Consider the following 12,303-nt stretch of genomic DNA (forward strand, 5'->3'; position numbering starts at 1 on the left):
GAGCTTCCCTGCTGGCTATGAAAATATATAGCCTATACAGGAAAGGCTACTGACAAGCAGCCTACCTAAGCTTTTCACGGCCTCCTCCTGTTTAATGTTTCAGGCTACAGGCTTTAGTGTTCCCTCAAGAGGTTGGAGAGAGACTGCGTCCATTTTTCTTTTTCAGGGAAAGATTCCACGATATTTTAGAAGCAGCGTTCTTCCGTTCACTGACAAGTGTGTTGTATACGTTGGGCAATAAAACCTGGCACACGATCAATGCTTCAGTTAATCCCAAAAGTAGAGAGAGAGACAAGTGTACGACAAGAGTGTTTAGTGTTTGGACACAAGGGGACGATATCTGTTATGGTGGTCGGTGACCTGATGAGACAAAGAATGATGGGTCGGATGAGCCTGTGAAGACTTAGTGGTGATGGGGGAGGTGGAGGTCATGACAGCAACAACACATTTAAGGCGGACCTAGAATGGAAGTTCCAATTAACGCCCTTAAAGCGGACATAGAGTGGTCCTGTTGCACATATATGTTGGTTATGGAGGTCTACTTACATACATTAACTTGTTTTTATGGTCAAAAACCTCCTAGTTGCTGTAAACGAGCCGATAGAAATCCTCTTTTCTGACGCTGCTCCCCAGTCGCGAGATTTGAGACTCAACTCTCTCACCCAGAAGACAGAGTCTTGTGATTGGCCAGTATATTCAGCACATTCGCTCTCAGAAGCACAGCTCCCCCCTCTGGAACGGTGGATGATTTTTTTTAACAATGTTTAAAAATAGCTTCTTCACGACTCCCCGCCGCAGTCCCTTTTATGACTTTGACCCGGTTTTTTCAGAGATCTCGCTGAGCCTGAGATTACAATTAAACACAGCGTTCTCAGCAGTGGCTGAAATGTTTGTTTAGAACCTTCAGGGCTTCTTAAACAAGGTAAGGACGCAGATACACACTAAAAAACAGCGTTGATTGGAACTTCCGGGCTAGGTCTGCTTTAAGCCATTTTTAAACACTGTTAAAACAATGGCCGTTTCTCAACATCCATATTTGTGCGTACTTGTGAAAACTTCATCAGCCTCGGTCCAAGTTCTGTTCCCATTCTCAAGAATGCGAGCAGCGAGTACGGTTCTCATACCCGGAAGTGTTCTCGCTCCGCCCATTTTACCAAATATGCGTGAGTGACAGCGCGAACGAGATTCATGTCCTCAGCCCCAGTTCTCCAGCTCTCTGTGTCAGTTCGTTCGCGAGATTCACTCACTCAGTCATGATTCGCTAACGAATCACAGCAGCACGGCAGGCACAGTTCTTCTTACGAGTCACTCCCTCCCCGCTCGGCCCACGTTGGCTGGCGTCGTTTGCCGAAGATTCACGAGTGAGTGACGGCGTCGGCGAACGACTTCACGCGTGAAGGAACGAATCAGTTCATGAAGAGTGATCCCAGTCAGTTCGTTCACTCAAATGATTCGCAGTTTCGAACGAATCACTCCTGACCGACACAACACTACAGTGTGCAAGCATCAGGGGGACATCAAGGCTGGAAGTATGTGAATGAGACAAGTCATCCTGAATGAACTGACGCCAGGGATTCATCTCCATATCAAACGTGGAAAATAAATGTCTCCATGTTGACAGAGGCTTTGTCAATTTGAGTTTATTGTCATTGTGAGAAATGCAAACAATGGAATTGGGACTGCACAGATGCAGACACACAAGACATAAAGACATAAAGACATAAACACACAGTCTATCCCAAAATATATAGACACAAACTGTCCATGTAATGTAAGCCAGTGTAAGAAATCATGTCTCGCCGAACATTAGAGGTTGCAACTTATTGTCCAACTTGGTGCAGTCTAGGATGACACCCAGACTCTTTACCCAAGGGCAGGGGGAGATGGAAGAGATTGATGTTTGTGGAAAAAATATGGATTTGGATAAGGTGGATTTAGTGCTAATTAGAAGTAATTATGTTTTATTGCTGTTTAATTTAAGGAAGTTTGAGGTGAACCAGGATTTTATTTCAAGGAGATAGATGAGGGACTAAGGTGGGAGAGTGGAGTTGGGTTTGATGGATAGGTACAGCTGGGTGTCATCAGCGTAACAGTGGAAGTGAATGTGGTGTTTATGAAAGATTTAACTTTCAATATACTTGCATTTTTAATATCAAATCAAATCAAATCAAATTTTATTTATATAGCCCACAATTACAGCCTCACAGTTGGCGTAGTGGTTAGCATGCACGCTTGCCTTTGCAGCAAGAAGCATATTTTCTGCATGGAGTTTGTATGTTCTCCCCGAGTGTGTGTGGGGGTTTTCTCCGGGTTCTCCGGCTTCCTCCCACAGTCCAAAAACATGCAGATTTGGGCATTAGGTGAATTGTTCACTCTAAATTGACCGCAGGTGTGAATAATGAGAGTGAATGGGTTGTTTGTCTCTATATGTGGCCCTGTGATGGACTGGCCATCATAGGCGATGGCCTAGGATCTGCCCTTTACCTTCTGCTGTACGAGTCAGTCTCTAGAATACAAAGGGAGACAAGCCTACTATCAATTGTAAAAGAAGGAGGAAGAGGCTCCATACCAATCTAATTAAATCATCGGAATCCTGTTCCGACAAAAGATGATCAAACGTTCATTGTTAGAAGAGACAAAAGGTGATCACACGTTGGAGGAGACTTCAGTCCCAGACCTGGAGATGATGGGACGGATTCGCACTGCAATTTCCCGCCCGATCAGTAGGGGTCGCTGCGCAATGTTGTTGTGCTTCTGGCTACAGTGAGCAATGGCGTCCGAGAGAGAAAGAGAGAGAAAGACTGTTGTTGTTGAAACAGTGGCCGTTTCGCACTTTTCTGTGTCACGGAACGCAGTTTTAAGATAATTTGAGGCGAGAAATTGGCCATTTAGAGTCTAAACATCTGCTGTGTGTATTAAGATATAACGTATTTATAGTTTGGCAGCGACGTTGTCGGCGGTGATCAGCTCCGCCTCTGTGGACGCTCGGTGCGCACTGTGAGCCGGCACAGAGCAGTGTTAGCTCGGCCTGTCCTGAAGACCAATCGCAGCTCTTGCCGTCTCCGTTGTCCCTTGACGGAGTGACAGACACTTAAAAAATATTTTGTGCAAAGGACTCTGCGTAGGGCCCACGGTTGGTGTAGTGGTTAGCACTCTTGCCTTTGCAGCAAGAAGACCCGGGTTCCTGGGTTCGAGCCCCGTTTGGAACAACTTCGGAACAAGGGCCTTTCTGCAAGGAGTTTGCATGTTCTCCCCGTGTGTGCGTGGGTTTTCTCCGGGTTCTCCGGCTTCCTCCCACAGTCCAAAAACATGCGATATGGGGATTAGGTGAATTGGTCACTCTAAATTAACCGTAGGTGTGAGTGTGTGAGTGAATGGTTGTTTGTCTCTATGTGGCCCTGTGATGGACTGGCGAACTGTCCAGGGTGTACCCCGCCTATCGCCCAATGTCTGCTGAGATAGGCACAGCACCCCCCGTGACCCTCTGGTGGAGGAAAAAGCGGTAGATAATGGATGGATGGATGGACTCTGCGTAAGCTAGAATAAATTGGGCTTGATTGAGTCAGCCAATACATTGTTTGTATACAAATGTATGTATGATTATGTTGAGTTAGGAGATTTCACTGTGAGGAAGTAGTGCACTCAGACAGGACTGAAGAGACAACACCAGATAGAGTACGCCTAAGCAAGGCATAGGATAAACCAATGCTTTCATTGAACAATTGCAAATGTTTGTAACTCCCTTTAACGTAATAAACCTAAAGGAATGCATCAATCCGAAAGACAAAGAAGACCTTCCCGTATTTTTCTCACACCAGTGTTTAATATGACCATGTGTATTTATATGTGTGTGTTTGTGTCCATTTTTGCAGGACTCCAGGTAACAAACCAGGCAGCAGCCCCAGAGGTCAGACCCCAGACGAGACTGGACGTCGCCACGGCCACGACGCCAACTCCTCTGTTTCTGACCTGGCCAACTCGGTGACCAGTGACATGCCGATGGTAACGCGCAATACCAACACAGTCTGTCCTGTGAGACACCTTTTATTGATACTTCACTAACTCAATCAGTGGTGCATGGCTGTTTCCTGCTTTTTGCTAAATTCATCTATATTAAGGCGAGATTGGCTGCTGTCTGTGGAGGCTTTTAAAAATCGCAATAAATGAGATGGCCGAGGGATTTGAATGTGCTCTCACTTCATCTTTCTCAATCTGAGGTTAATGTTACAGGCAAACAAAGAAGTGGAAGATGAGCCAAGGAGGTCCTAGAAAACGCTCAAAATAATGAATCCAAACATTGTTTATATTGGCGGTTTTTATACAAGGCTTGTTAGTTTGCTTCTATTGTTGGAAACTCAGATCAAACTCGACTCAAGGTCCTTTTTACTTTCTGTGTCATACACTGCACATTATTCAACAAGTTTTCTCATTATCTGTTGATAAGAATCATGCATCAGTTTTATTGGGTGTTATTTCATGCTTCACACAGCTATGATTTAGTCATAGCTGTGGGGCCACAAACAGTCATATTAATGCAGGTCTACAGGGTAGACATTAGAACCTCAAACCCCTACTTTTCATCTACTGCCACCATGATGCTGTTTACAGAGGTGGAAAAAGTACTAAAATATTGTACTCAAGTAAAAGTACCAATACTTTGATGAAATATTACTCAAGTAGCAGTAAAAGTAGTTCATTTGAAATGTACTTTAAGTAAAAGTTACTTAGTTACTTTGCGTGGGGTGTGAGGGTAGTAGAAATATGACAAGTGTTCAGAAATCTTTTTGAAATATTTTGGAGCTCACGCGCCCGGCGCAACACAGGATGTTACGTCTGTGCCTTTTCTCCAACCTTCATACAACCTTTGGAGAACGTTCCCAGAATGTTCCCCTAAAGTTCCTTTTTCACTGCTGATGCTAATCACATCATCATTCGTCTGGTTCTGGTGTATATTTTCCCCCTGTAGGTCTTCATTGTGCTGAATTTTTATTTTTTACTCAGTAACGGATAGGATTTATAAAGTAACTGAGTACAATACTTGAGTCAATACGTACTCAAGTAAAATACAAAATCCTGATTTTAAATTGTACTTAAAAAATACACAAACAAAAAGTATTCAATACAGTAACTTGAATAAATGTATTTAGTTACTTTCCACCTCTGGCTGTTTATGCTATTATTGAGTTAAACCAGTCAGTGTCAAACTCAATTACAGAGGGTCGAGGGCCAGACAAGGTCAAATACTATGAAATTTAGAACAAAGTAAAAATGTATCATGTTAAGATATATGAGTGGAATGGACTAATTTATCCATTAAATCAGGTTAACTGATTTAATCATGGACTATCGACACTGGACGACTGTTTCAAAGTTATAACTTTATTTGTATTATTTTCCATTGAAATCAGCTGAATAATAATGCAATATCCGAGCTGATTTCCTCTTCCCTATTCCAGTAGAACAGCACGTACAGGCCTGTAGTTAAATGTATCTTGTGTAATAAGGGAGGAGCAGGAAAAAGCCTTGAGTTTGACATGTGATTTCAATAATTACTGTTTAAATATACAGCATATATGATATTTATGAAAAGGAAGAAACGTCGACACCAAATAATTTAATTTTCCTTGACTCTGTTTTGTCCATGTCATTTCTTTTGGCCTAAAAGTTGAATTGTTTTGTCAAATGAGCATGCGGTTTGTGTTCTGCTTATTTGACTCTCTTTTTGAAGGTGTCTTTCGTGCACCGACGTTGATTCAAAGGCAACAAAACCCTATGACGACTGAGTGCCTGTGTATAAAGTTTTGCTGCAGCCAGTATTAATAACTCCGTGTTTACCAAAGTAATTGCAGAGATCTGGGAACACGGTAGCGTTGCTGAAGACAAGTCAGCTGGGGTGAGAAGCAAATCGTATTTGTCTGATGCCAGACGCCAAATCAGCCAAACTTATTTGGAAGACAAAGCACAGGCATTTCAATTATTTTCAAAATTGGTGCGCTGTAAAACTCTATCACTATTTACAGACCAAGCTGATTTAATTCAAGCCGACATGCTTTGCCAGATCACAGCAGTTACTTCTAGCAAGTGTTCTTTTTTCATAACTGATAGAAATGACGGACAAAATAAGAACATGGTTGTTGTTTTCTATTTATTTGTTAAACAGTTAAAGTATATATACGGTGCACAGTGAGGCAGGAAAATCGATACACTTCAAAAAAGATCGTCTTCTTCTTCATCCCACTCAGCTCACCCACCTGTAGAACATATCCAGATACTGCACCCCACACACACACACACACTGCACACACAGTATTTCACAGATATAACAGATATATACGGTAATCATCACCCTCGTGTGAGACGCTGGGAGGGGAGGGGGACGCACGCCTTATTCAGCGTGGTTCGGTAATTAGCTGTGAAAGTACACGCAGTGCTGTGGGTGCTGTGAGAATATGGCAGCGATGGGTTTGAGCGGTGTGTAATTATGTGGGTCTCATGGTGAGTCTGAGGAATTCACGGTGTTGGTGCCTAATGATAATACTCATTCTGGGCAGTTCTGCCAAAGGCTACTATCTATTACACAACCATCATTTCTTTTCTTTTCTTTTCTATTTTTTCCTACCCGGGCCTGCACTTTTGAGGCTCTTGTGCTGCTGCAGGAAAAAGCAACACGGCACTCGTCATATACATACATACACAGTCTTTGGGCCAATTCCAATTCCAATTCCTATCTTAACCCTCAATCTTAACCCTCAAGCTCAACCCTTAATCTTAACTGGCCCTCAAAACCAAGTGTTGAGGGTTATTTTGTCACTTAGAAATGGGACACCCCTTAAATGCAGATACGTTTTCAAACTGTAGGGGGCAGAATAACAAGAAAGCTGCGAATAAGAAGAAAAACACATTTACGTCATGATTATTTATTACGATCTGTTAAGTTATTAGGTTGTCAGTTAGTTATACGATGATACTCATACAAATACCACAACCACGGACATATTCAGCTGACAGTTACCACACACCACGGCTTATTGAAAAGTAAACCATAGCAAACGATCGCTTGTCCGCGCCGGCTATTGACAAAAGATTGTAAAATAAAAATAAATGTTACGCAACAATGACGTCAGTAATCCATAATATGGGCCTAAACTAAGATAATACAATGGTTTTCATCATTTTTATATCTCTATTAACAAAGAAAATACTTCATTTGTAGCGTACTCGTTTCGCCGCTTTCAACGCCATCTTTGTTATGAGAAAACACGCACTGCATTCTGGGTAGCCCTTGCTCCCAAGGGTGGTCTCGGAAAATCTCAATATTGAGGGCGATACAGCCCTTAAACTTGCCCCTCAACTAAATTTTTCTGAGAATCAGGACAGCACTTGCACTAGAGGGAGCGCACATTTTTGAGATTGAGGGTTAAGATTGAGGGTTAAGCAAGGAATTGGAATTCACCCTTTATTTCACACTCAACACTGAGTGTGAGAGGACGCTGTGTGTGGAATGACATTCAACGCCGGCGTACACGGTATATACATAAAAGCCGCTCAAGCGTCTCAGGTGATAAGGCGTTGGCAGGAGATGGATTGGTTCTCCTGTCAGCATCACATGGTTTCTTTATCGGGATGTTTTTCTGACACTGCTTTCATTTTTGTGTGATGTTCACAGAGCCATAAATAGTGCGGTGTGAAAGTGTCGCTGCTTCTTCACCATGGCTACAAAGAGCAAAACTAGCAGTGGATTGATTCATTCCCAGGGAAAGCTTGGCATAGGTTATTCCTCGATACTTCCACCCTTGTTCAGAAGCTACATGTAGTTATTTATGATATATATGAGCCTGTGTTTACGTCTATACAGTGAATTTGAAACAGAATTTTCTTGCTACTGGGAAAAAAATGGCAAGCCAAAAAGAACAGTAATGCAACCATGCATATATGAAAACAAATGAGTAAATAAGAATATATCGACTGCTAAAAATCACTTAATTTAGAGCATCAATACGTTCTCCTCAGGAGTTAATTGTCTCAATTGTCAGTTTTTGGGGTGTCAATTTATTTTTATTTAATTTATTTATTTTATTTATCCAAGTAAGTCAAATGAGAAGCAATTTTCATTTACAATGATGACCTGGACAAGAAGCAGCATAAAAACAGGGCAAACTTTTCAAAAAATCAAACCATTCATAGCAATTACATGTATGAAGGGAAACATTATACATTTTGAATGCAGGTGCAATCGTAGCGATGTTCCCATCCAGAGGAAAATAAACAATAACTTGTGTGATTGACAGCTCATATCTTCCAGTCAGTGCCTGTTAGAGTCTGTGAACTTCTATTTGTAAAGCGCCAATGTGGCGTTGACCAAATCTCAAATACCGAAGCTTTAGAGCGGGAGTTTAGAAAAAAATAAATAAAAGAGAAAATATTCCCCAACAAACGCACTGATCACAAAAACAATTTATGAAACTACTTTAAAAATACTTTAAAAAAAGCTGAAACTATGCCATAATTATCTGTTGTATCTAAAGATCGTGCCACATGTGGTCTGCATATTTAACAAATGAACACATAAACCTTCTTCACTCAGGAACAGAATCAAATGGAAACTTGGTTAAACTTGGAATTGATGCCTCAGCTCTTTAAAAACATCTGAAACTTTTGAGTTTGTTAAATTCTGATCCAGAAAGGTTGAGGCTGGGGTTGGAGCAGCAAAGCTCCAGACAGTGAAACGGTGTGAGGCAGCATTGGTGTAGCAAGAAATGAGTGAAGAAATCAACATTTATGACTGATAAATTGTGTTCAGCTTGGCGTTTGAATAGTGTCCTATATGAAGTAATGCAAAGCTTTAATTTCATATAAAATCATACAAAAATACAGAAAACCGCAGCATTTATTCTTTAAAATGTGTAGACTAGACTATGCTGTGCTTCGGTAGAATCTCCATCTGCTGAAAAATTAGTTGTTTGCATTTTAGAAAAAAAATTAATTGGTAGGGAGAGAGTAATGTGTGGGCGGAAAAAAAAAAGAAAGAATGGCCAAATGTAGGAAATGGGTGGAAAGCAATTTAGGCCAGCTGTTGGGTGGAGGACTGCGTAATGAAAAGTGATCATATTTAGCATGGAGAATGAGGTTGAGCAGCACCATCACAAATGTGTGGGAAAATGTGGAATTGGATATTACATTTCTGGAAATGCTCCTTGAGTGAGTGATGCCTCTGGCTCGTCTTCCATCAGATAGCACTTTTTTTTTTAAACAGGATACCTGTTCCCTCTCCTTCTCCTTTAGACTTTCTCTCTGTCCACCGGCTGATTATCTGCCGCTCATCTCCATAAAAGCTATGGACGCAGACAGAAACCATGTTGACACAGCAACATGCTTTAGTTTGCCGCTCATGGCGTGTGTTTCCACCGGGCTCGCCTCGCCTCAGCACGGCACTGTAAAGTTGCGTTTCCACTATAACGATCGTATCTGGTACTATTTTTAGTACCTGCACTGGCGAGGTTCCGAGCGAGCTGAGGTGATATGTGCGATGTCTCCAAACTGCCGGCCACAGAGTGCCGTCACAGGAAAAAGACGTCTGACACAAGATTCAAGCCGAAAAATGCCGAACTGTAGATCAGTTGAAAAGACTTAAAAATCCTAAAAAAAAAATGTGGGTTAATCTCCACCAATTACCAGGGAAATGTCTAAAATAGCAATATTTAAAAGAGAAGTCTGGTGTATTTAGTGACTCACAACAACTCTTTTTTTAATTAAAGCGGACCTAGACCGGAAGTTCCAATTAACGCTGTTTTTTAGTGTGTATCTGCGTCATTACCTTGTTTAAGAAGCCCTGAAGGTTCTAAACAAACATTTCAGCCACAGCGAGATCTCTGAAAAAACCCAGTCCGGTTATGTAAACACCGGTTCTATCGGAGCAGCAGATCGTCCTGGTCCGGACACTAGTCCGGGCACTAGTCCGGGCACATCCGGTCTTCTGACTCTGGGTCTGACTCCGGGTCAAAGTCATAAAAGGGACTGCGGCGGGGAGTCGTGAAGAAGCCATTTTTAAACATTGTTAAAACAATGTTTTGATAATGAGTAGCAGTGTATCCACCGTTCCAGAGGGGGGAGATGTGCTTCTGAGAGCTGGTGTGCTTGAATATATTGGCCAATCACAAGACTGTCTTCTGGGTGAGAGAGTTTAGTCTCAAATCTCGCGGCTGGGAAACAGCGTCAGAAAAGAGGATTTCTATTGGCTCGTTTACAGCAACTAGGAGGTTTTTGACCATAAAAACAAGTTAATGTATGTAAGTAGACCTCCATAACTAACATATATGTGCAACAGGACCACTCTAGGTTCCGCTTTAAGTGATTCTAATGATTCAGTTACACTGAAAACAACTGCTTTACAAGTCACTAGTCACTCGTTTGTGTGTCGCGCGTCAAACAAAGTCGCAGCACTTTCCGTGCAGCAGTGTTGACTCCGCCCATGTTGAGTAGGTACAAATTTCGTAGAGGAAAACCATCCTAAACCGTGCCGTGCCGAGGCAAAGCAAGTCGAGCTGGGTGTTCATCTTCCCTAAGCGGTGTAAAATTGGGCGCTATTTATGTCTTTGTCACATATGTATATGTCCCTGTGGTTTGTCACCAACAGTGCAGTTCTTATGGGGCTAATTAGCGCTTGTTTGTTGTGAACTCCCTTAAAACTAATGTAATTAAATTCAAGCGTGCGTCAGAGTTTTGTTCAGACATTTTGTCGTTGATTCAGTTGTTTAAGTTTTCACTCAGTAGCTGTTGGAATGTCGTTGCTCAAACTTTTTAATGACTCTGAGGACTTTGAGTGGATTTGGTCATTGTTATTATAGATTGTTCTTGTTATGGAGTGGCAGATGTATTATTGGGAATTCCTTTCAGACGTCGGACCCTCAAATGAAATGTCAGACAATAAAACACTATATAAAAAAAAGGGGGGAAATAGGAAAATATTCAAAACAGTGTTGAACTTGGTCGTAGGATTGTAGGCAAATACAGCAACGCAAATACAGAGCAAACGGTCCATTAAGACTGTGTGACGCCGCGAGAACAAGTTAGTATGTGGAGCACGAGGTGGGGTTTATCAATAACTGTGCAGTCATCATTGGAAAAGCTTGCGATCAGGGGTTCTCAAAGTTTTGATACCTGAGGGCCAATTTAGGAACCCAACACTGGACTGAGGGCCGCCAAAGGAAAAAAAACAAAGAAATCCCATTTGTACTAATTTTAATGACCAGATTGCAGTTCTACAGTTTAGCGTTAAGTAATATAGGCGTTAATATAATGTAATTTAAGCATTAATATAATAACGCTTTATAATTTACTGGGTAATTACCCAGTATTTTGGCCGTTGTTCTTACCTTCTAATTACAGGTTAATACCAAGTAACACATTTCTGTTACCATATATTTACTGGGTAAATAGCTAGTAATTGGGGGATGTAGCTACCTGCTTATTACAAGCTTATAACCCAATAATACACAAAAATTCACCATATAGAAACCATTTAAATACACAGTATTTTTGTTTACACTTATTGGTCTGTATCCAGTAATGTCCAATAAACATTTAACAAGCTTAGTAGCTCCTGGATTAAAACTATCAACTGTAATTCATTGCGGGCCGCCAGAAATGTTTCTGCGGGCCACCATTGACCCCCGGGGCCGCACTTTGAGAACCAATGCTTTAGATTGTTGTGTATTTGACTGCACTCTCTTATTATGTGTTATTACTGTTACGAGCAGGAAGAAATCAACACCAAAAACTGCAACCTTCAAGACTTCAGCTGAACATGTCATTCCTATACATGTGCATTACTCATAATTAATTAATCCATAAACTACTTTGTTCTCCACAATGACCGCAAAAGAGATCCGGGTAAATAACGACATGTCTCTGCGTTCTCCCGTGTCTCATAGTTGTCTCCAGGTTCGGAGGAAGATGACCACGAGGGCCCAGTGTGTGAGAAGCTGGGCCGTATTCAGTTCAGCGTGGGATACAGCTTTCAGGACTCCACTCTCACCGTGAAAATCCTGAAGGGCCAGGATCTGCCCGCCAAGGACTTCTCCGGCACCTCGGATCCGTTCGTCAAGCTCTACCTGCTGCCAGACAAGAAGCACAAACTGGAAACCAAAGTGAAGAGGAAGAACCTCAACCCCCACTGGAACGAGACTTTCCTGTTTGAAGGTTTGACGGAGGAAGCTATCCTTGTGTTGACGGTACACGCTTTAAAAAAAAAAAATGATTCTGTTTTTTCACAGAGAAAATGTGGGATTGTGCCTGTGTCCCTTT

At 41.8% G+C, this 12,303-nt stretch overlaps 1 protein-coding gene across 1 annotated transcript in view; it reads left to right on the forward strand.

Annotated features, from left to right (window-relative positions):
• Positions 1-12,303, forward strand: part of syt7b (synaptotagmin VIIb) — a gene marked incomplete at both ends in the record, with an annotated part of 135,453 nt that overhangs the window by 117,998 nt on the left and 5,152 nt on the right. Inside the window, 2 exons of the mRNA XM_083891540.1 lie at positions 3,873-4,002; positions 11,931-12,198. Coding sequence (XP_083747666.1) covers positions 3,873-4,002; positions 11,931-12,198 — 398 coding nt within the window. The remainder of the gene's footprint in view (positions 1-3,872; positions 4,003-11,930; positions 12,199-12,303) is intronic.

The sequence above is a fragment of the Microchirus variegatus genome (genome assembly GCF_963457635.1).
Source record: "Microchirus variegatus genome assembly, chromosome: 6".
In the NCBI taxonomy this organism is placed as follows: domain Eukaryota; kingdom Metazoa; phylum Chordata; class Actinopteri; order Pleuronectiformes; family Soleidae; genus Microchirus; species Microchirus variegatus.